The sequence below is a fragment of the Porites lutea genome, chromosome 1 (genome assembly GCF_958299795.1).
Source record: "Porites lutea chromosome 1, jaPorLute2.1, whole genome shotgun sequence".
NCBI classification, from domain to species: domain Eukaryota; kingdom Metazoa; phylum Cnidaria; class Anthozoa; order Scleractinia; family Poritidae; genus Porites; species Porites lutea.
The window spans coordinates 57990930-58015752 of NC_133201.1; the positions used below are offsets into that span (position 1 = coordinate 57990930).

At 38.9% G+C, this 24823-nt stretch overlaps 1 protein-coding gene across 1 annotated transcript; it reads left to right on the top strand.

Annotated features, from left to right (window-relative positions):
- Positions 1–3263: 3263 nt before the first annotated feature.
- LOC140932793 (patched domain-containing protein 3-like) lies at positions 3264–10471 on the top strand. Its single transcript, XM_073382307.1, has 4 exons — positions 3264–3484; positions 5021–6244; positions 6767–7911; positions 9651–10471. The coding sequence occupies exons 1-4, from the start codon at positions 3411–3413 to the stop codon at positions 10469–10471; spliced, it is 3264 nt and encodes a 1087-aa protein (XP_073238408.1). The 5' UTR covers positions 3264–3410.
- The last annotated feature ends 14352 nt before the right edge of the window (positions 10472–24823 follow it).

Genomic DNA, 24823 nt, shown 5'->3' on the forward strand with positions numbered 1-24823 from the left:
GTCCCCAAAAATCCATCAGTAAACAGTTCGTTCAATCAAAGGTTTGCGATCATAAAAATGGACCACCGATTAATAGGGCTTTACACCCTCCCCGCTCCCTTCCATCGGATCGTGTTATAATTATTTACCAGGTTCCCATTTGTTAAGCATAAGCTAACCTTTTTCAGTGTTCTCGGTTGTAATTTTTCAGCATTCATCAGACCCACATTGTATGTGGGTCTGATGAAAGCGGATTACATTTTCATCAGAGATAACTATGACGTCAACTTGTGCCATTTTCCTTGATATCAAGATTCCCTTTGCCACATGTTTTCTAGGTAAAAGTTAAATTGGCCCGTTAAATTCTCAAACCGCCTCCCTGACACTTTTTGCCTCATGGAACACTGTGATCCAAGAACAAATGAACGCTTGTTTGGCCCCGGGAGGGAGGAAAGTTGTCCCGGGTGGCACGGTCACTAGCCTATAACCGAGCTCCAAAATATATAAAATGTCAGCAAGTCCACAGCAACAAACCAATGAGTGGTGCCGGATCTCCCAGTTGTACACCAGCTGGATCAATACAATTAAACTTGTAGAAAAATATGAAACGGCAAACTGATCCTTACGGCAAGGCGATGAAGAAGTAAACAAAAGAACAACACAAAAAATATATATTTAAACAAGTTGCCCAACCGACCTTCACTGGGCGAGCCAACTTTTCATACATTTCCCTTACGAAACGCGGTGAACTGTTTACATGAGAAACAAAAAGTTGACTCGACTAGATGGGTGGCCCGGCTAGGCATGTAGGGTCACTCTCCTATCCGGGTCAACTTTTCTCTAGTCTTCTCTTTTCTTTGGCTCGCCCAGCCCGGTCAATTTGCTCAAGGCAAGGCAATCAAGATATGCGCGAGAGCTGTTTACAAAGGAATCAACATTTTCTATTATAATCGCTCGCGTAAGATCACTCGTCTGGCAGGGTGACTCTTCTACCACGGACAGGTTTTCTCCCTATAAACGGGGCCTAACCAGCATTCATTTGTTCTTGGATCACAGTGTTCCATAAGGCACAAAGTGTCAAGGAGGCGGTTTAAGAATTTGACGGGTTAACTCATCATGTCGACAAGGCGAACCAGCAGGGCAAACCAGGCCAACCCGGCTCATGTACAATTTCCAGGCTACTCTGTCAAATGATGGGCCCTAGAACGCGTTCAGCGTAACTCCGTTCCCCATTCTACCTATTTTGGTCTTACATTTAACCGCTTGGACACTGGTCAATATGGTCAATACGGGCTCATTCATATGGCATGAGAAAAAGAGCCACAAAATATGATTCTGCAGCTTACACGAAAACTGGCAATCGGCGCACTGTATACATGTCACAGGCGAAGAACTAATAGAAGAGACGAAAAAGTTTTCATAGCAAAGGTCAAAAGTTTACACAACATCTGGTAGTACTCGTCTGGCTGCGTTAGGAACAGAATGACAATTCAAAGCAAGTTCCCGAGGACTGTTTTAGATCATTATGATGTCTGCCTTGAAAAACTGAGCATTTAATTCAAAATTAAACCATTTGTAAGGTTTCTTCAGTTCAGCGGGGTTAAATTGTTATCATCTTTATTATCATATAGCCGATATTGCTGGGATATTGCTCGGCCTTCATAGCTCACTAGTTTCGGAAATTGTTTAGGTCTGAGTTCATGCAAGCTGTCAGGTTTTTTGATAACCTGTTTTAGCGTATTACGAAACCGATATTGTTCCTAGTAGCATACGCGGAAAAAAGTCGCATGCAAGCCTTCACGTTCCTTAATATTGGTCTCAAAGTGGTCTCTGCGTGTTGTAACTCTTTATCAGTCGACCATAATGTTAGATGGGCCAACTAAGTACTTTCGGCAACAGAGGAGACTTTTTCACGTCATGTACTGTTCGTTTACGCTCATCCATGATGTACATTGAAAACGAACAAGACTTAGAGCATTCCTGCTATAATCTTTCAAAATATCCCGTGTTCATAAATTTGTACGTGCATATACTCACCCATTTCATTTATTCAATTTTATTCACTTTATTCTGTTTATTGATTGTTTTGCATTTTACGTTTTGTGAAAGTTGGAGCGATATCTTATCAATTTCAGTGTAGATGTAGATGCAATGTTTACATTTACCAACGTGCAAACACAGATTTCCTGGGTACGTTGTTGTTTTTACTTCCATAGAATCGAAACAAATAACTGAAACGACAAAATTAATTTTAGCACATTTTATTTTACATGAGCAATATTTGCTAAATTGTATCCCGCGAGTTTAGTGAAGCCAGGAAGCTGCAGATAGTCAAAATCACATGTCATCTTTTACAACTTTAACAGTTAAAGAAAGTAACCAGTTTCTTTCAAATAAGTATTTTTTCAGCATGAAACAGGTTTGAAACCTGAACAAAAAAATACAATCCCTACGTTTTATGAAAGCTTAGCATACTTTGTTAGGATAACCTAGAGCAATCAATATACCCTTTCCAAACAGAACTCAGACTGATTGAAAAAAAACCACTAAAGAAGTTAAAATCAGAAATTTTGGGTAGCCTGCCTAATAAAAGGATTTTTGTCTCGTTTTCCCGGGGTTTTGCCTGTAGTCTTTGATGTATTCTGCTGTTTTTCGTTATTTCCAAGTGTAAACCTTGCACCTGCGTCATCTGATCTATTAAGAGGGAATCCACCAGGCAATTGAGTACTTTTAACTTTTAGTGGACAAACACCTTGTACCACAATAATTTATTATTTATAATCGCATTCTTTTTTACATTTTTCAATTGCTAAAGATGTAATAAGTCATCTGTAATAACACCAAAGAAAATTTATCATAGGAGCCCGAGAAAATGAATGTCAAATTTCACAAAATTACATCCTACAAAATGAATGTTCAGAATTTTACCTGTGTTTTCACAATTCTTGTGAAATTTGACATTCAGCTTCTCGGACTCCCAAGAGAAATTTTCTTTGATGTTATTACAGATGACCAATTACATCTTTAGCCCTTGAAAAATGTAAAAAAGAATGCAATATTCTTTAAATTATTCTGGTACAAGGTTTTTGCCCACTGGAAATTAAATTGCTCAATTTCCTGATGGATTCCGTCTTAAAGTGTTACATAGGTTTTGTCCGAAGGATCATGACGTTATATTCCAAAGAATGTAACACCTCCAAGATCTCGTCCAATGGAAAGTCACTCTGCCTAACTAATATTGTTTTGCTTCCACAGAAATTTGCATAAACGTCCGTAATGTGTCACGAAAGATACGTTTCCTAAGAAAGTGCCACAAGCTGTTTGAAACATCGATTAATCGAGATGAAAATAGTCAACGCCGCAGACGTACCGTGTAGTTGCAATTGAAGAGTATCCATAGCCGATAATAATCAGAGATTTAGCTTTCCCAGATGGCAGCAAGAAGCCAAGAAGTGATTTGCAATCCCTCTGAACAAGAGAAAGCAAGGAGCAACGTCCATATGGGGTATCTACAGATTTTTTTTTCTTTTTTCACTTAAACTCACTAAACAGTCAACTAACAAACTGGGGCTTCCATCATTTCAAATGCCCTTGCTGGGGGGCTCCATCATCTTTTAACTGTCCAGTTTATGGCAAAGTCAGCCAATTTTCCTGTCCAGGTCAATTTTTTTTATCAGTCACCAGACTACAATTTCAATTCAAGTTAAATGTTTCGATAAACCATAGGTTTGTGGGCTTTCACCAACTACTTGTTCGGTTGGTCGTGTCCAGTGAGTTTTGAGCGACTTTTGATGAGAGATTAAGTTCTATGGTAATTCAGCCGTTTTTAACAGGGGTAGTGTTAAGAATATAAGAATTACACGCAAACTGATCCTTTTGATTGCAGAAAAAATATTTAATAAATACTTTAAGCGGTCGAAAGCGGAAAAAAATTGTCGTTATCTTCAAAATGAAATACGAAAGTGGCAAATACTATGAACAAAACTGTATCGAAATTGGATGTACGATCGCTCAGCAAATACCTCTAATGGAAACAGTAAACTAAAAATATGCCGTCTGCGATCTTCCCTTTTTTCGGATTTTTATTTTTAGTCCAGCCATGGGGCCATCAGCCGAGTGACGGTTCAAATCATTTTAAAAGTTTGATGAGTTTTAACACGGGGTAAATGTGCCCTCATTTTTATGCTGAATCGGCAGCATCTGTTTATTTTTAACAAAATTCATATAAAATCATTTTTTGCATTAAGTTTCACAAGTATTCGCTACCAACCACATACATGATTCGGGGACTTTTTAACCTAGGTATTAAAACAGACATTAACTTTGTTGTATTACTGATCTGACAATTTTCCAGAGTGGCATGGCGTTGAGTATTTTTATTTACAAGTGCGAGCACTCAAGGCTTCGCTTTTCCGGGTGTATAGTACGTAAATTCACCAAGTATTACGTACGAGATTCACTGATGTAAATACAGTTGTTGTTGATATATACAAACCAAACCACATCCGAATCCTCTTCACGGCTGTAGCGCACATTATCTGAAGCTTTCTTGCTCTAAATCCTATTCCGCCAGGGTTAGCGGGTAGTATTGAAAAAAACAAACAAACACACAAAAAAGTCCGCCCTTGAAATCAGTTAGCTGGATTTGCAGAATTCCCCTCCCTTGCAAACTGACAAAAAATGATCTATTTATAAAATTCACAGGAAGATAGGGTAACTTAAAAACTATGTTGTAAACAACTCCTTTTTTATACCCCGGGAGATATACTCAATGAAAAGCTAAGTCGAAATGTTTTCTCTGGTTACTCAGAGGAACAAAATAACCGTTTTTCCAATGAAAAACTACAAAGGTGATGAGTTTTTTCGCCAAATTTCAAGCCTTTTATAGCCGATTGCTGCGCCCTCTCTGAGCGAGTTACCTCGAAGTCATTCAACATTTAAGAGAAGATTTGTTTAGTTCATAAAGGAGGGAAAGCAATCAGCAATCTGAAAGCGCCCTTATTGCAAACGTTTCAGAGAATTCTTTGTTTTTTCTTCCTAGTGGTTACTGTGCATCCAAGTTCAGCCCATGTTTCTGGTGGTCAAGGTTCTGCCGTTGGTTAATGACTCAACTGGAACGTTTCTTTGGCTGGTTTGGCGAAGGAATCGCAAAGCACCCGCTAATTATCATCTCAATATGTCTCGTATTTGTAAGTGTATGTTCAGTGGGTTTTGTCTGGTTCAAAGCAAAAAACAGAGGAGTAGATCTATATATTCCTCAAGGTAGTCGTTCTATGAAGGATCTAGACAGGGCCGAGAAATACTTCCGATTAAAAGCTCGTGAGGAAATCGTCCTTTTAACGGCGTCTCCTTATCATCTGAATGTCCTAGATCCTGATTGTCTGCGGGAGGCTTTCAAGGCACATCGTGCAGTTATGGAGTTAGAATCATACTCTCAATTCTGTGTCACGCTGTCAGGAGACAAAGCAAAGACACAGGACGACTGCATGATAATTAACCCGCTGGAATTTTTACAGTTTAATGAGAGCAACCTCGATAACAAAACCCTGGATGAGATTCTAGGGAAAATAACAAAAGCCTATGACAGCTCAAGCCCTTTGACGCGAAATGGCCGGACCTTCTCTTACAACTTTAAACGCACTTTTGGTGGCACCACGCCACCGGACAGACCCATCAAAAAAGCCACAGCACTGCAAATGGTGTATCTAATGAATGACTTTAGCGACCAGAAAGAAATTGATAAAGTTCTGGAGTGGGAGAAGAAGTTCATCGACAAACTGGAGTCGTTAGACGGTAATTTTTCCTGTTTTAAAGTCCATTACTCAAGCGAGAGAAGCCAGGACGATGCTATTGCTGAAAGCAGTGGCTCTGACATCACTCTGGTGTCAATCACTTTTACGCTAATGATCACATTTGCTTGCGTCATGCTCGGCAAGTTCCTGAATCCGCTGACCGGTCACTCGTTGCTCGCTAACACAGGAGTGTTTGCTGTGGCCCTTGGAATATTATCCGCGTTTGGCCTTGCCATGTGGTGTCGCGTTCCTTTCGTCAGTTTCATGGGCGTGTTGCCGTTTTTGGTTCTTGGGATTGGAATCGATGACATGTTCATTCTAGTAGATGAACTTGATCGACAGCCACGGGACATGTCAGTAACAGAAAAGATTAAGGCTGTGATGTCGCATTCAGGAGCCACTGTTACCATGACAACTATGACTGATCTTGTGGCATTCGCTGTTAGTACGTCGTCCCCGTTTCCAGCGATAAAGTAAGGGCAATAACTTTAAACCTATATACGGAACTAATTTAATACAATCAATCCCCCTTTATATGAACACTGAGGGGAGCATAGAAAGTACCCGTATTGAAGGGTTGTCCGTATTAAGCGGGTTGAATTTGGAGAAAATGAGAGGGCTTTCTTTCCCCAGGGACAAAGCAAACTGTTCGTAATAATGAGGTGTTCGTATTAAGCGGGGTTCGACTGCAGCTGCAACTATATAAAGACAAAGATAGTCTCGTAATGAAGAAAATAAAGACAGTGATTACCATGAAATTTTTAGAGACAAGTGAAGTATGTTTGGAGAATGTAAATATCATTTATTTTCAATATGAAAACACTTCTATTCAGCTCTCTTTTAGCAATGCTTGTTCATCCCCATTATATTTTTGTATGTTTTAACAACCAACGTTCAGATCCGCTTGTCATGCATTCTTAATTACTTGGCACAACTGACTTACATATCTCCCATTTTTGTTAAAAAGCACGCTAACTGTGCGTATGCTTTGTCAGGTATTTTTGTATCTATGCGGCTCTAACAGTGACATTCTCCTACCTAATGATCATCACCTATTTCGTGGCCATCATGACATACGACGTAAAAAGAATAAAATCAGGTCGTCGAGACTGCTTACCATTCTGCCGAGCACCTCAGCCAAAGGAGGGCGCGCTAGCCTGGGACGAGCCGATCCCACAGTTATCAAATCGCGCTATGGAGACCTGGGGCAGGTTTTTGACCCATCCTGCCACCAAAGTAGTTGTTATAATTCTGTCACTAGGGTTACTTGGTGCCGGAATATACGGCGTTACAAGAGTAGAGGAAAAATTCGACAGAAGGATCCTGGCGAAGGATGATTCTTACCTGAAAAGATTTCTGACTGCTCAAGAAAAACATTTTGAACTTGCAATCGAAGTCAGCATTGTAGAAACCGGAAAAGACAGCTATGAGAAATTTTCCACCCAGCAAGCTATCAGAAACCTAACAAATATTGTCGAAAGCAACGAACATTATTTAGCTGGTTCCTTGTCGTGGATGGATCACTTTTCATTATTTGCTAACAGGACTGGCATAAGCACTACCGGTTCAGCATTTTTGCCTGCTTTAAAAGTCTTCCTCAATCAAACAGAATTTTTATTCTTCGCTCAAGATCTGAAGTTTTCTGATAATGGCTCTGCGCTAGAAGCTTCGCGCATTATTTGCTTTATGAAAGGTAACGATGAATCTACATTCCAGAAAAATGCTATGCAAACACTTCGCGAAGATCTAGAAACAAAGTCCAAACTCAGCGCCTTCCCCATTACACGTTTGTTTATTTTCTTCGAACAGTATGTTATTACATCACGTGAAACTATACGGAACCTCATAATCGCTGCCATTACAGTCTTTGTCATCACCAGTCCCTTCTTGGTAGACTGCACAGTGGCAATCCTCGTGTTGTTCAACTTTGCCGCCCTGATATGCGAACTTTTTGGTTTAATGGTTATTTGGAATGTGACGCTCAACGCTGTGTCCATGATAAATCTTGTCATGGCTATTGGTTTTGCAGTTGATTACAGCGCACACATTGCGCATGCTTACGTTGTGTCCAACAAGTTATCTGCAAATGAGCGAGTGGTAGATGCTCTGAGTACTGTGGGAGCGAGTGTACTCATGGGAGGTAAGTCAACCTCATTAATATTACAAAAAAATCACATTTTGAGATCTTATCTCAACCAAGATGATTAGCAGCACCACAAACAAAATAGTGTACAACTAGGTTTTCAGTGGAAAATGCTTGGATCTATATTTTGGCGGGTTATTATTCATTTAAACATTGTACGACGAACTAAGGTGATTGCCCCCGCAGGGATTTCGCCCAGAGGCGAAATCCCGAGGAGGCACCCTAGTGACTCGCGTGTATATTAAGGACAGTACTTACAGTTCAAACATGCAGTCAGTATACCAGAAAAAATCTCGATTTGCTCGAACAGGGGCCGCGAGGAATCGGTAGGTAATGATGACGTTTCTATTGTTTGCGCCCGCAAGTACGAAATGGTTAGGATGACGTAAAACACAAAAAATCCCGAAGGAACAGCTTACAATAGGCAGATTTTGTGACATTAATTGTGCAGTCACACTTCGATACTCTTTTGCGTTACGTGTTATCAGTGACATTCTGTGGAGCAGTTGTTATGAAAGTTATGAACCAAAAGACACTCGTTAAGCGCAGATGAAGTTATAAGGTGCGTATGTAGAACAGTGTATATTTTAACACTAAGTGAGTTTGCCAGACACGAGTTCACAAATCTTTGATTGGAAACCTTCAGCTGAACCTTGCCAGACACTCTTTCTCTCTCTTTGACCCGAATAAGACTCGGCCCAAAACAAGCAAGACGAGTGAATGATTCAAGGGCTAGCTTATCACTAGCAGAACGATGGACGATTACAGAAATTCGCCGACCATCAAATTCTGTGCTGACTTATTCCCTGTTCACAAATGTCCATCCGTTATAAAGTTTAAAGTAAGACTAGAATGCTCAAGCGTGAATTGATCAAACGTCCTTTTAATTTCTAAGGCCTAATTTCCGGCAAATGAAATGAACTAAATGTAAAAAGTGAAATAGAAGTAGCGAAAAATTAGACTTTTAAATAAAATCTTTTCTTACGGTTTAGAATAAACTATTCTCGAAACTGAGAATGATTATGTTTTGATCAAAGCTGTGTAAATCGAACCGAAACTGTGCATGGAACCTCCCGTTTATTTCCTGTATTTATCTCACCTATTGTATGGAATATGTGTGAACATCTTCATTATGAATCGGTATATTTCAAAGAGCTACATAGGGAGCAAGAATACTATCTACAGAGCGGGGGCAGCTGTAGTGTCAACTATTACTAGTGTAATGATGCAATAGAACCTGTGAACAGGCGGAAAAACCGGAAACATCTTTTCACTCCTCTAAGGGCTTTTTAGGCCTTTTTACATCACCGTTTGGCAGACTTTTGCCAAACTTCTTGTGACGCAATTTAAAAGTAATGAACAGTGAGAATTAATCCGTAATGAATGCCCCTAATATGAGTGTGAATTTGAGACAGACCACCACACTGTGTGGGTAATCTACGTCCCACAGATCTTATTACATGTGTAGGGGTTGTGAGAAGAGGCTTCTCGAATATCGTCCTTATCCGAGAAGACTAGAACGTTTAACCGTTTGCAGATTTTTTTACGAAGGCAGTACTGCAAATTATGCCTCTCAGTGTTAGTTCCCAGCGGCCTCCCAGCTCTCTTACTAAGCAATAATATCTTTCTCACGCTAATTGCCTATAAATGGATCAAGTGCACATGAGTGACAGCAATAAATGGTCCCTTTCCTGTGCTCTAACTGCAGAGTTATCTTATTTTTTTGTTTCTTTCAGGTTTCAGTACTTTCCTGGGAATGATCGTCTTAGCATTTGCTACATCCGAGATATTCCGAATCTTTTTCCGAATGTTCCTTGGAATCGTCGGGTTTGGTCTTATTCACGGTCTGTGCATTATGCCTGTTTATATGTCCTTGCTGTGTTGCAAGCCTGCAATTACCGCATCTCCCTCAGTCAGAGTTAGAGTAGAAAGACAGAGCAGCATAAACAAGAGAGATGAAAGTAGCAACGATTTAAAGCTGGCAGACACGGGAAATAAAAACCCGGATCTAGGAGCCGATAACCCTTCTTTGCAGTGGGCTGAAGAAGAAAACGTCGACGAAGAGGCTATTAAAGAGAAACAGGAAGATGATGGGATAGATTACGACCAATATATAGTAAACGTTTTCAAAGAAATTCATAACGAGGGCTTGGAGACTAGCGACGAAAGGCCAGATGTCTCGACAGGACTAACAGGAGAAGAAAGTAAGCAAAGTCTGAGCAGCAAGAAGCCTGATGGTGAGAAAAACGCCGGAATTCATAACGAAGGCTTGGAGACTGACGACGAAAAGCCAGATGTCTCGACAGGACTAACAGTAGAAGAAAGTAACCAAAGTATGAGCAGCGTGAAGCCTGATAGTGAGAAAAACGCCAGAATTGATAACGAAGGCTTAGAGACTGGCGACGAAAAGCCAGATGTCTCGACAGGACTAACAGTAGAAGAAAGTAAGCAAAGCCTGAGCAGCGAGAAGCCTGATGGTGAGAAAAACGCCGGAACTGTCGAGACTACACAGGCTTCAGAAAGAAGCGACACCTTAGCTGATATAACAAAATTGTAACCTGGAAGAACCCAGTTTGATTTTTTTCTCAACCCTTAGACAGTAGAGCCGCAATTGTATAACACTTAAAGAAGCCAGGCACGGGTTATCCTTAAAATCCAACTAGCGGTCAATTATCAATGCTGCGTTCTGATTGGTTGAACTACAACTAGCCTATATGTTATAACCGACTAGTAGCGAAAGCGCCGGCTTTGAAAACGAAAACAATGGCTTTAAGAATAGCTTTAAAAAGCTAAACTTGTTTTGTCTCGATATTTCTGACCAACTAGTTGGATTTTACTAAAACAATTCCTCGAGCCCGAATGGCCTCTGAGTCACAATAGCCGATGAGGCCAAAGGCCGAATGGGCTATTGACGCAGAGCCCATTCGGGCTCGAGGAATAATTGTTAAATAGATACGGAGACGTCATGATAACACTGCGTTGCATATTTGGATGACTCTCACACCGATAGTGCATTTTGTGTAAGGAAACAAACTTTTACGTTTGATACCCAAGCGAAGCCAAGACAAGAAGCTGAAATAGGAAACTGAAAAGAATCAGCTACTAAAACATGCAGAAAAGAAGACAATGCAACATTTTATTTCAAATATTTACTGGTCCTCAAGGTCTTTAAAAGTCATAAAAAGTGATCCCTCAGGTTACTAACGGAACATATTTCCTTAACTGAACGCACGAGTTTGAGCTTTGCATTTCTATAACTGAAAGGCGTCAAATGCAAACAGAATATTTTTTTCTCACTTAAGGCTACAAGTAAAAGCCACACAATTGCACCACCTGCATCCCGCCCGATTGGGAAAACTTTTGCTTTGCCGGCTTAGTGTCAACATTGAGGTCTGTACCGAGTTTTTTTATCAGATAAATAAAATAAACATGAAACTGAATATCTAAATGTGACTCCTGGCTGCTTTATAAATGTAGCGAATTAAGGTCGTTTAATCTCTAAGCCGTTTACAAATAAAACCTGAAGTAAGGTAAGCAATTTGCTTGGCTACCACACACCAAAACCAAGCAACACTTTAAACTCAACCAAAACTTTCGGAAATTTGGAAAGAGCGGGACAAATTTCTAAAGCTGTTGAATTTCCGAAATACAAACGATTTAACCGAAAATTCAAGAAATTCCGAAAGCAAAGTTAATTGGAAAGAAAACGTCCGGGAATTTTTTTTCGGAAATTTGGGTATACCTCGCGAGGTTGTTTTCTTTTCTGGAAATTTTGGAAAATGCTGTTTCATTCGCTACTGGAAGTTGCCGAAAATTCAAACCAGACGTTTTGGTTGAATGGAAAGCGCACAGTGTTTCTCGGTTTTGCTGAGTCAGTAAAAAAGTAAAATGTAAGTCAAAATGAAGCGCCTTGGCTGTATTTTTTAGGTAAGGATTTATCTAGCTCTTGGCTCCATTTCGGTGTATACTCTTCCTGGTTTTGAGATTATTCTCTAATTAGAAAGTGGTATTTCAATAATGGAGAGAGCTAAATGATATGTTTACAAGTGCAAGCCTCTCATTATTCAGGGTAATTTGTCTACAAGTTTCATTTTCACGTGTACGGCAGTAACTAACAATGCATTTGAAATACGCAGAAATGTTAGCTATTGTTGTCCCTGAAAATATGAAAATTGGAGACAATACCCCAGAATAATGAGATTATTTAGATACTAGTAACAATATTACCCATTCTGAATAATATAATTGAAAAGCTACTGTCATCTAGATCTCAGCTCGAAGCATTTTACAACGGGCTCCTATCAAACTTTCTATACGCCTACAGAAAATTCCATAGTTGTGAGACTTCGCTTCTTAGACACAAGGAGGACTGGAGGAGGAGTAGAGACAAAAAAGAACTTGTTGGGATTGTTTCATTGGACTTATCGAAAGCGTTTGATATAATACCACACGCTCTTCTTCTAGCTAAATTAGAAGCATATGGCCTGAGTAGCAGGGTAACATCTGAATGGGCAGAGGTTTCGAGAGGAGTACCTCAGGGCAGTAAACATGGGCCCCTGTTTTTTCATATTTTTGTCAATGACTTATTTTATCATATTACGGAGATAAAGCTTCATGCGTATGCCGATGATGAACAACTATATGACTCATACACTGACCCTAAATTGTTTGACAGGAGGTTCATGCATCAGCTCAATATTGCAAACTAATGGTACAGAAGCAACAGTATGTTGGTCAATCCCACCAAATACAAGGCCGTGATAATAGCTAAGGAAACACAGATCATGTTTTTTCCTTTCCGGTGCAAAAATCAATTGAATTGTTTGGAAGTAACTGTGGATGACAGACGCTGTTTTGATGAACACGTCTCTAACATATGCTGCATATGTAAAAATTTAACTAATCAATTCAAAGTCATAAGTAGATTTCGTAAGCTTATACCTGCCACTGTTTTATTACGCTTCTACAAAGCATATAAAACCACACTTCCTGCATTGTTCTACCGTATGGCATTTTTATCACTCTCGAAATAAGGATAAGCTAGAAATGTTGAGCAAACGCATTCTTAGGGTCATCTTAAATGACAAAGTCTCGTCATACGGTGACCTATTGCAACGGATTGGAGACTGTTCCCTCAGTAACAAGCGGATACAGAACATGCTTATAATTATCTTTATTATAAATGTCTTCATCTTGAACCGAGTATCTACAGTATCTCAAAGAATTGCTTTCTGTGAGATCTGTTGATTATTCGATGAGAGATACTGATATCCTTAGTCTACCTAAACCTGTTACTACTTCTTATGGCTTAAATTCTTTTAGTTATACTGCTGCTAAGTTCTGGAACGCGTTGCCTGACTGAGAACCCTTTCGTCTTTGCATGACTTTATTTTTCGATACAGATTAATTACTTCGGCGATACAGATTAATTAATTAATTAATCAATTAATTAATTAATTGTATTAAGAGTTGGTATGTATGTGTAATGAGAGGCTCTCAACTGCAAAAACGAAATTTCCGACAAAAATTTAGCGAATTGTAGCCCTTATTTTATTCCCTTACAAGTTATAGATAATCTTGAAACGCAAAGGTCCTATAAAACGACGGTTAATTTCGAGAATCTCAAATTTTCAAGAAAATATATTGAGCGGTTTCAAATTATTCGCTTATTTGTTTAAGTAGACCAAAATGTTTCCAAAACCGCTAAACAAGAGCGCCAAGAGCGTCTCGATACATACTGATTAAATCCTTCTTCCTAGCAATCAGCTAAAGCTATCTTCATTATCTTTCACACATGTTTTTGAAAGGATTCAAACTACGATGAGGTGAAATTGCATTTAAAAAGCGCTTCATTTTCTATAGATAACGGCCGAGCATCAAGATTGCTCAGTTCTTACCGTATTTCTAACCATTAAAAGTTCATCCCAAAACATCTCGATAACGCTCTTAAAGAGTTCGCTGAAACTTTACGAACATCGAGGCAATGAGCTGCTGCAGGAAAAAGCTCCTGTGAACGATTTTTGAAGAAGAGTTCCCAGTGCGGATAGAGAAATACGGCTGCAATTAAAACAGGTAATGGGGTCATTTCGTTGCTATGACAACTCCAATGTCATTGTAACGCTGATCAAAACAAATTTTCATCTTTATCGAATACAGCTTTGGCTCTGCTTTAATTTTGGTGGTGAGTTTCTCTAAGTCTTTATTAAGGGCGACGTAGTTTACGCTCAAACTTGGAGGTGTTGACCCCTGACTCACGTGACCAGCGTCTATGCAAATTTATTGGAACAAAAGAAAGTGTTTACATAAGAAAAGAGATCAACTCCCTCAGGACTGGTTTGGAACACCAACATGGCCGCCGTTTTATTGATTTGGGACACCAATATGGCTGCCGTGACGTCATGTGAAAACGCTCTATTATGACAGGTGTTTCGATAAAGTTATTTTCATTTAATGAAATACTCTTCAACAAGGCGGCGAGGCCTATTCCCTTTCGTAAACGGTCTTTGCCATTTTTAACGGTTGATGCTACCATCAGTAACCAAACGTTTAGTCATGATAGATGCATACATTCCCAGGATTAAGTTTCCATAAGCAAAATAATACGTTTTTGAATAGTCTTCAAAAGAAAGACGTTTGAAGCCGAAGTTGAATTTACGTTAAAAGTTGTGGAAAGGGTTAGGTTCACTTGTTATTGATGTATCCGTTAAGAAAAACAGTTTTTTCGTTTATGTACTTTATATATTTTTCAGAATTTTGGCAGGTCGTTGTGGAAGTGTAGTGGTAAGGAAGAGAGACAAGGATACGAAAGGTCCGGGTTCGACCCTGAGTTGCGATTTTCTTTCTTTTTAATAAAAACACTCTCAATAAAAGGTCAAAAGTTTTCTAAGTGTCTTTAAAATGGCAGCGACCGTTTACGAAAGGGACAACTGCGGTGGCGAGCTTCTCTTTTGCATACTTTCTTGGATAAATTTTGCAAGTCGCACGGTATATCATGGACAGTTTAAATCAAATTAAAATCTATAATATATAATCTAGTGTTTTGGACGTAGATATTCCAGGAAATGGATAATCGCATGTTAAATGAATGTACGCTTGAGGGTTTTTTGAAATAATTTCATGGTATATAAAAGAAGTGTCCATGGAAGGTTTATAGTTTGAGGCTACCAATATCTGTATCGGAAGTTTTTTTCCAACGAAGAATAGTTAAATTCACGAATTACCTTAGCCAAAGAAGTGGTGTTCACGCAAGACCAGTCTATGGTAAATCCCAGGGTATGAAGCCTACAAACTGTATTGAGAAGAAAGAATTCGTGCTGCTCCTTGACAGGGACTGTTTTGCGTGGAAGAGTTGCCAAGACAAAAGGCCATTCCTGGTCCCCAAGATTTTCCTGCACGGCAATCTGCTTTACATGGTAGGCTATCATCGGCTGCGTGCTTATCTCAATTACTTGCTGAAAGCCGTCCTCTAACATGTGCTTTATTGCGGAGTGAAGCTGAACTGGACAGCGAATGTTGCGCCACCAGTAGTCGCTGTTAAACATTTCACCCGAGATGGCTTTACCTTCTACGGTCGAGTAAATTGGAATATTTGACGGCCGAGGATTTAGGTTGATTTGCCTCATGGCTGCTTTAAAAGGTTTCTGGATAATATCCATGTGTGGACTGTGAAATGCTCGTTTGGTCCCAAAAACTCGCCAAAATGTGTTTTTCGCGTGGGTCTCTAAATACTGACCCAGTGCACTGACTGACTGCGAATCACCGGCCACTCTCACGCTTGTGGGGTCATTGACTGCAGTAATGCTAAGTAAGACACTTAGTTTCAAATCTAATAGAAGTTTCCTTGCCTGGTCTTCTGACATACCAACAGCGGCCATACGACCATTCTTTGGACATTCGTCTTGCAAAGTGGAACGAATCAATACCAGATGCACTGCTTCTTTCAGTGTAATTATTCCTGCAACACAAGCAGCTGCACACTCGCCCAAACTCTGGCCAAGGACAGCTGCTGGATATAGTCGCCAGGACTTCAGAAGTTCTGCAGTTGCATACTGCACCGCAAATATTGTCAACTGAGCAACCGAGCTTTCTGCCATCTTGGATTCATCTTCTGATGCCATAAGCTCTTCGAAAAGTGACCATGGTTGCCCTAAAACCTTCACTAAGTCACTTACAGCAAAAATGGCGTCTTTAAAAACAACTTCATTCTGAATTAGTTGTCTTCCCATTGAATACCATTCGAGACCCTGCCCTCCGAATATGAACACGAATTTTGGGTCACGTGAATTCATTTCACCTTAAGAAAGAGCATTTCCAAACCCACTGAATAAAAAAAAAACACGACAAGGAGGCTAAACGCATTCAAAAGACATCCAAAACGACGTGTCAAGGAACTTTATTGCTTCCTACGGTAATTGTTAGCAACTAATGAATTAATTAAAATCTAAGCTGCTCAACCAGGGGGGACTGCTGTCATATTTGGGCTATGTAAGTACGTGCGGACGCTGTGAAGGGTAAGGTTTCAAGCAGTATTCTGGGATAGGGTCTAAATAATTAAAGAGTTTAAGGTAATAGTACTCAAAAAGGCAATTTCCAACGTTGAAATGCTAATTCAAAACATTCTAGATAAGGTGTGTTCATTTCCGAAATTGTACTAGCTTAAAAGGTGTTAAGTCAATAACTAGTATTTTTAATAGGAAAGATCCTAATAGTATTTTAGTGTTTATTAAAAAGTGTATTTCTCGGGGATAACTGATTTTAACGAAGGAAGTTATTGCCAGACTTTTTTTGTGTTCCCGTAACCGGACGGGTACGGACGGTTACGGCTTGACTTAAATTTTATGGCTAAAATATTTATTTAGAACGTTCAGTTCTTTTTCTTTTTCCTATGGCTTTTCTTTTGCTCCTTGTGTAAAGAATGCCGCCAATACTCTCGCAACTGGTGTTCTGTTAAAAACGTCTCGTTAACACCTTCTTTTTGAAAGAAACCCATTTTTGAGTCTGCCCCGTTTGATTAGAGAGTGTTAGTTCGTTAAATTGTTTAATCAAAAATATACCTTGCGAATTGTTCGTTAAGATTGTAAGATACGTTTTGGTATAGTGATCCGTTCAGCTGTCTTACTCTGAGGAACCGTCTTTTTTCCATATTTAATTTGTTTACTACTTCAAGCAAACATTGTAAACGAAGGAATAATGTAAACCTTATTTCAAGTTACTTCTACTGAACTTGTAAGAAAGTATTTACGACCAAACTGATCACTGACTGATCAGTCTCTGGCGTTGTGTTTCAGGAAAACAATCGAGCTCCAGTATGAAAATATGAGGAATAGGTTGTCCTTGTAATGACGTACCAACTTAGCGCAGCTGCTCCCTCGAAATCATGAACTGAATTTGAGTGGCAGTCCGCAACTAAAACTGTGAACTCGGCCGTGTGCCCATAAAAACTCAGCGCTAGAATTAAGATAAGAGAGTTGCTTTACACTGAGATGTACTAAGCGTGCAATTCCAAGAAAAAAGAAAATACAATACAACAAATTGAAAGAAAGAGTTTGTGGACTGAGTTTCTAAGTCTTCTGTATAGCCGACTGAAGAGCTAGTTCCCCATCAAAAAGTTGTGCTATCACATAAGTATCATTTTCCAGGAAACTGGTCGATTGGTTGAGGATTTTAGTCTCGACTAGGGAAACGGGGACTTGACTCTCAAATCAATTAAATCGACAAATTTGAATTTACCTGCATCTTAGTTTAATAGCAAAGAAATCGTCGACCGATTCTAGGATAGGGAGGGGTTTGGGGAGTAGGATAATGCAGCTGAATTTAGTTGTTTTTTATAGTCTTGTATATAGGCCGAGGATTCCGCGCTGAATACAAACATTAACCAAGTTTAATTCATAAAAAGTATAATTTTTATAAATTATAATTCTAAAGTATAGTTTTGTAGATTTTCTAGTACATTTTCATATTTTAAGTTTTGTATCAATTGTATTTGTAAATTCATGCAATTCAGCCTCGGTGGGCTGCCACATGATTTGAATTAAAGCTATCTATCTATCTATCTATCTATCTATCTATCTATCTATCTTGACGCATTCATACAGGGTTAGCTTCGACTTAAGGTAAAATATTCAGAAATTCAACAAGTAAGGGTTCGAAATTTGACTATACACAATAGACAGAGTAATAAACAGGTCTTTTTCTCGTTGGAATTTGTGAATATATAACTTCAGATGGAGGCTAAGCCTGTAAAAAATGCGTCTTCACTTCTTTAATTCAGCGGTCATAGCGAACTCGAAACTGGGCTATTTCGCCGCAGATAAATCAATAATAATCAGCAGCTCTTAGTCATTCCACTATGATTGGCGAAATGGTGCAAAATTCACTAATTTCAAATTCATTCACATTAATTTGTTGACGAATATATCCATTCACGTTTAAAAACTTGCCACTTAACATGAACATAATTTTACATTCAGCGACTAATTTCTCAGTGACGAATATATTCATTCATATTCGGTACATACATTCATTCGCATTTAAGTAAAAAAAAGATTATAAACATTACGATCCTGCATTGTTCCCTGAAGAGCTAGAGCACATCCCCTGGTAAATCATCGAACTCGAAGAGACACCCGAGGGAAGCTGGAACGCCTTCAAGACTTATTCCTAACAGCTGCTGACAAAAACGCATCTATTGTTACGCGTCGAGTACATGGATATTCAGTGCCGTGGTTAAGAAGCGACCTAAAGAAACTTATGAAAGAACGCGATTATCACCTTAAAAAGGCTTTAAGTACAAACAAAGAACTGCATTGGAGTAATTATAAGCGGTTACGCAATACTATCAGAATGCATAAAGAGAAAAGTGATTATCAGTCCGGAATATCCCTAAATTTAAGGACAGGGCCAACTGGGCACGCGACACTTTTCAACCAATGAGAAGGCGCGCTTGTGTTTATCAACAAATAAATCAAATAAAAACAAATCAATAGTATTTCTTTATATAACCAAGATAAGCATGCTCTATATAAATTTAATGTTCCTTCTCTATACGCCAGAAACAAAAGCAAGCGCACTTTAAATGCAAATGTTCTTCGCTTGCTTTTCTTACTACGTTTGCTGCACAAAACAAATGTAATATTCATTATAAAACTGCTCCTCGTTCTAATGTCACAAACGGGGGCACGCGCGCTTCAAATGTAACAATTGCCTCGTTTTATATAAGCTGTCAAATTTTTCGCAGTAAGCAGTACTTTTTATAACCATGATAAACTTGCTCTATATCAATTTAAGTTTCCTCTTTCTATACGCCAAAAACAAAAGCAAGCGCACTTTAAATGTAACTTCTCTACGGTAAAACTGTAAGAACAATCGTCTGCAGTTTATGAAATAGGAATGTTGATGCGAACATATTTTCACAACGAAGTGTAGTCGTCAAATACTACTTAAAAAGTACTCTTATTAGTTAGAGACTTTTATTCTTTTGGTGGCTCCTAAAAGAGCCTTTTTTTGTGTCCTACAGTGCAGGGTTTTTCCTTCTTTTATGATTTTTCTTGGATTTTCTAGGTTTTTCTGCTGCGTCTTCTTGGTGCTGTGATTACTGTTTCGGTAGTCCATTACAAATACAAAAGTTTGTTGTGGCCTACGTCAAAGTAGAACTTCTGCCTTTGACAGGTATCTGATGGTCTCTCTATATTCGTTGACCCAAGACATCTTCCCACAATAGTAGAGTAAATGGTTGTTTGCCGGACCACGCGTTAATCTATATGTGTGATAGTAGCAACCAATCACCATCGACTGTTTACTAGCTTTAAGCATTTAATTTTGTCACACTTTTCTGTTTCTTTATAATTTTTTCACATCTCATTGTTAATATATCATCGGGGCATTTATTATTCACATTTTATTTTTTCTCACATCCTCTCTTATTATTGTTACGCATCATTTTCCTGCGCACAATCTGGCTAGCAAAACGTCATTTTCAACGTGAAATCGGCAGATCCGAAAAAAAACTCTCATCTCCTACGGGTCCTTACCATCATAATTTTCTTTCTTGTTTACGATCACTGACATCTCAAAGTTGTAAATAATTCCAAATATTGACCTACCTCCCCGAAACACAAGTGACAACATACTTTTTTTACAAGTAACCTTTCCTATGATGTACCTGCTGCTAAAAATGCTACTTAACCCACAATCTAGTACATGTAGATGTTCCAGTTAAATTTTGTGTTGTGGATCAATTTTATCGTTGGTTTAATTTATAATTCCCAAATTTGTCTTGTGCTATAATGTTTGAAAAGGAAGAAAATACAGTTCAAATCAAGAGTAACATAACCAATACACATAAGTTAAAACCCATGATATGGTTCGAAATATTCGTTCCGGGTCGCCAACTTAGACACCGTAAAAGGTACTCAAGAAAAAACGCGTGCTGAAAACGGGCAAAAAGTAAAGAAAGTGAACACTGTTGCAGTTAGTTACGATAGAATTTTAGCCAAGAGATTGTAAAATATTGCACTTTAGACACTGAGTATACGTAACAGTCAATGTAAAGTTATCATAATATTTGCAATTACACTACTTCGAGTTTACAGCATCATAGTACTGAATATCTCTCTTATAATTTATCTCCTAAGTTATAGGGACCCAATGATCGCCAACGTGAACCTCGCGCACTTTACGCACCGAAGAGAGCTCTTCACAAACCGTATACCCCTTTCGTCGGTCTGTACCGTCCTTACAGATCGAAAAACGGTCAATACCCACTCTTGCCATGAAAATTCTTGGTTTGCAACCACGTGACAAGGTGGCCATGTTGGGGGTCAATACAATAGAGTTGTTTTCTCGAAGAATTTACATGAAAATAGAGTTTAGTTCCCAGAGGAGAGAAATGCTATGGCCTCCGTAACGTCACGTGCAAACCAGCAATATTCTAACTCCCACTAATGAAATGCGATTTACGGACCGTAAAACACACTTTACAGACCGTATACCCCTTTTGTCGATCCGTACGGATCGAACGGATCGACAAATCGTATATGACCACTCTTGCCATGCAAATATCGTAAGTCCCACTAATTAGATGCGATTTACGGACCGTAAAACACTCTTTACAGACCGTATACCCCTTTTGTCAATCCGTTCGATCCGTACAGATCGACAAACCGTATACGGACCGTTACGGTGTGGGTGTATTGGACAACCCTCGAGGAAGCATATGGCCTGAGTAGCAGGGTAACATCTGAATGGGCAGAGGTTTCGAGAGGAGTACCTCAGGGCAGTAAACAAACATGGGCCCCTGTTTTTTAATATTTTTGTCAATGACTTATTTTATCATATTACGGAGGTAAAGCTTCATGCGTATGCCGATGATGAACAACTATATGACTCATACACTGACCCTAAATTATTTGACAGGAGGCTCATGCATCAGCTTAATATTGCAAACTAATGGTACAGAAGCAACAGTATGTTGGTCAATCCCACCAAACACCAGGCCGTGATAATAGCTAAGGAAACATAGATCATGTTTTTTCCTTTCCGGTGCAAAAATCAATTGAATTGTTTGGAATAACTGTGGATGACAGACTCTGTTTTGATGAACACGTCTCTAACATATGCTGCATATGTAAAAACTTAACTAATCAATTCAAAGTCATAAGTAGATTTCGTAAGCTTATACCTGCCACTGTTTTATTACGCTTCTACAAAGCATATAATACCACACTTCCTGCATTGTTCTACCGTATGGCATTTTTGTCACTCTCGAAATAAGGATAAGCTAGAAATGTTGAGCAAACGCATTCTTAGGGTCATCTTAAATGACAAAGTCTCGTCATACGGTGGCCTCTTGCAACGGATTGGAGACTGTTCCCTCAGTAACAAGCGGATACAGAAAATGCTTATAATTATCTTTATTATAAATGTCTTCATCTTGAACAGTATCTGCAGTATCTCAAAGAATTGCTTTCTGTGAGATCTGTTGATTATTCGATGAGAGATACTGATATCCTTAGTCTACCTAAACCTATTACTACTTTATATGGCTTAAATTCTCTTAGTTATACTGCTGCTAAGTTCTGGAACGCGTTGCCTGACAAACTGAGAACCCTTTCGTCTTTGCATGACTTTATTTTTCGATACAGATTAATTACTTCGGCGATACAGATTAATTAATTAATTAATTAATTGTATTAAGAGTTGGTATGTATGTGTAATGAGAGGCTCTCAATTGTACACACGAAAATTCCAACAAAAATTTAGCGAATTGTAGCCCTTATTTTATTCCCTTACAAGTTATCAATAATCTTGAAACGCAAAATTAGGTCCTATAAAACAACGGTTAATTTCGAGAATCTCAAATTTTCAAAAAAATATATTGAGCGGTTTCAAATTATTCGCTTATTTGTTTAAGTAGACCAAAATGTTTACAAAACCGCTAAACAAGAGCGCCTCGATACATACTGATTAAATCCTTCTTCCTAGCAATCAGCTAAAGCTATCTTCATTATCTTTCACACATGTTTTTGAAAGGATTCAAACTACTATGAGGTGAAATTGCATTTAAAAGCGCTTCGTTTTCTATAGATAACGGCCGAACATCAAGATTGCTCAGTTCTTACCGTATTTCTATACCATTAAAAGTTCATCCCAAAATATCTCGATAACGCTCTCATAAATTTCGCGGAAACTTTACGAACATCGAGGCAGCTGCTGCAGGAAAAAGCTCTTGTGAACGATTTTTGAAGAAGAGTTCCTGGTGCGGATCGAGAAAATACGGCTGCAATTAAAACAGGTAATGGCTACTGATTCTAAAAGGCAGCTGGGCCGGTCGTTCAGAGCGGGTGTTCTCTCTCCACCAAAAAATTCAGGCTCCAAACCTAAGGTGTTGATACCTTTTGGAGCCAACCATTACATAAGCCAAGGCCGGATAGCCCAAAGGGCCGAAAAAATTCTTGTAGATCAATATTGTCACCAAAGTCTGTAAATTTTGTGCAAAACAAAATAGCCACTGCACGAATGAGATCTGAAAAAATCTTGCATGAAAAAAACAAGCCATCCCCTGCTCAAAAATCAAATAGTGGACAGTAGTGGGCTTCTTACTGGTGGCCCTTAATTTATGCTGAGTGCTATAATATATTAAATCCCTGCAGACTCTGCTAATTGTACCTAGTATGCAACATTCCTTTCACCAATTCAACCGTTTATCTTACAAAAAAAAGAAACTGAAGAAAATAAACTATAAAGGCTTTGTTACTTTTATTTCACCGAGGTAAGTCTTTGGTGTTCCACTTATTTTCACTAATTCTACACTGACTGTAATTTCACACTATTTATCATACAAGCATTTAACAGTTATACAGTAATGGAATGTGTCCTTTACTTTCCCGGCCCAATACTAGTACTAGTAGGTGAACCAATCTTGGTTTCTCATCGGAGTTCGCGATAACTCTAAAACTCCATGCAATTAGAGCAGATTTATTAAATTGCGAGAAAGCATTTATTTTGCAACAAAGCGCGCGAATTCGTTGCACTTTTGTATTCTACTTTTGACGTCCATTCTCATTATTTAAGTACTTTTATGAGTTAAATTACTGGTCAAAAAATACGAACCTCGATTTATAGTTGCCTTGTGACTTGCTTTAGGCGATGAGGCAATCGGGACCTATACAGTAAATTCCGCTTTCAATGAATCAGTTTGTCCATGGTCCTGGCGTTATTGTTATGTTTGATCGGCCGAAAAACCCTTGCCAGGAGTAAATCACTCAAGGAAGTACTTACGTACCTTTCTCTGTCACAGGCTTTTTGTCCTTTTTTTCCTTCCCCATTTCTCGCCAAAAAAGATATGTATAAATCGCTTTCTCTAGTTGCCTTCTGGCGTTGACAGCGCTTGAGGAGTTGCGTTACAAGGCGAGAAAAGTGACTTGAGATTCATACTACGATGGCCTCAACAATTAATATAAATTAAGAATATGATACCATGATGTTTTCGTCAAACAACCAGTACTTCGTATGACGGGAACTGCCGCCAGCCGGAAGCAAGAATAGGTAATGTACCTCGACCAGGAAATTCTTTCATGGACACAAACCTTATTATGCGGAAAAATATTGTAATAAGAGATTTTTAGACCGTGTAATAAATCTGATCCCTGATTCAAGCTCAAAAGCCTTGTGATCCCTGATCCCATTCTTCTGAGCCCTGAGCCCTTTCCTCTGAGCCCTGAGCCCATATACCATGTTACGACCCTGATATGCAAAGAGGCTGCGACCCGCCTGTACTTCCTAAAACAGCTAAAGCGCGCTAAAGTTCCACCCACTGTCACGTATATGCTACTTTTCTATATAACATGTATACGCCCTGTATTAGAATATGCGTGCCCAGTTTTTCATCATTCTTTGCCGCAATATCTATCTGATGAAATGGAAAGGTTGCAAAAGCGCGCGTTGCGGATAATACAACCCGATTTATCCTATGCTGAGGCTCTAGTAGCTCTAGACATCACGTCACTGTACGGGAGGAGGAAGGCCTTGAGTAATGCTCTATTTGACCAAATTGTAAGGGTCCAAAGCCACAAGCTCCATGATCTGCTGCAGCTACGCAACGGGTCCACTTATTGCATCCGTAGCCAGAGATACTTCAAACTACCGATTTGTAAGACAAATAGGTTTAAAAACACTTTTATTATGGCGAACAGTTTTAATTATTAGTAGTAATCTTAATTATTAGTATTTTGGTGTTGATACTTCTCCTTTTGTATTTTATTATAGGTTATATTTTACGGTTTTTATAGTAGTTATCATATATTTATAGATAATTTTTAGTTCCATTGTAAAGTAAGTCACATTTCAGCCGGCCTGGGGGCTGCAATCATTGTACTTCTTATAAAGCTATCTGCCTATGTATCTAAAAGAC

What these genes read in the sequence shown, in the direction of transcription:
- LOC140932793 (XM_073382307.1), top strand. Translation starts at nt 3,411, where the DNA reads ATGGCAGCAAGAAGCCAAGAAGTGATTTGCAATCCCTCTGAACAAGAG. An exon ending in TCCCCGTTTCCAGCGATAAA is followed by an intron (nt 6,245 to 6,766) that starts GTAAGGGCAATA and finishes ATGCTTTGTCAG; the next exon opens with GTATTTTTGTATCTATGCGG. An exon ending in AGCGAGTGTACTCATGGGAG is followed by an intron (nt 7,912 to 9,650) that starts GTAAGTCAACCT and finishes TGTTTCTTTCAG; the next exon opens with GTTTCAGTACTTTCCTGGGA.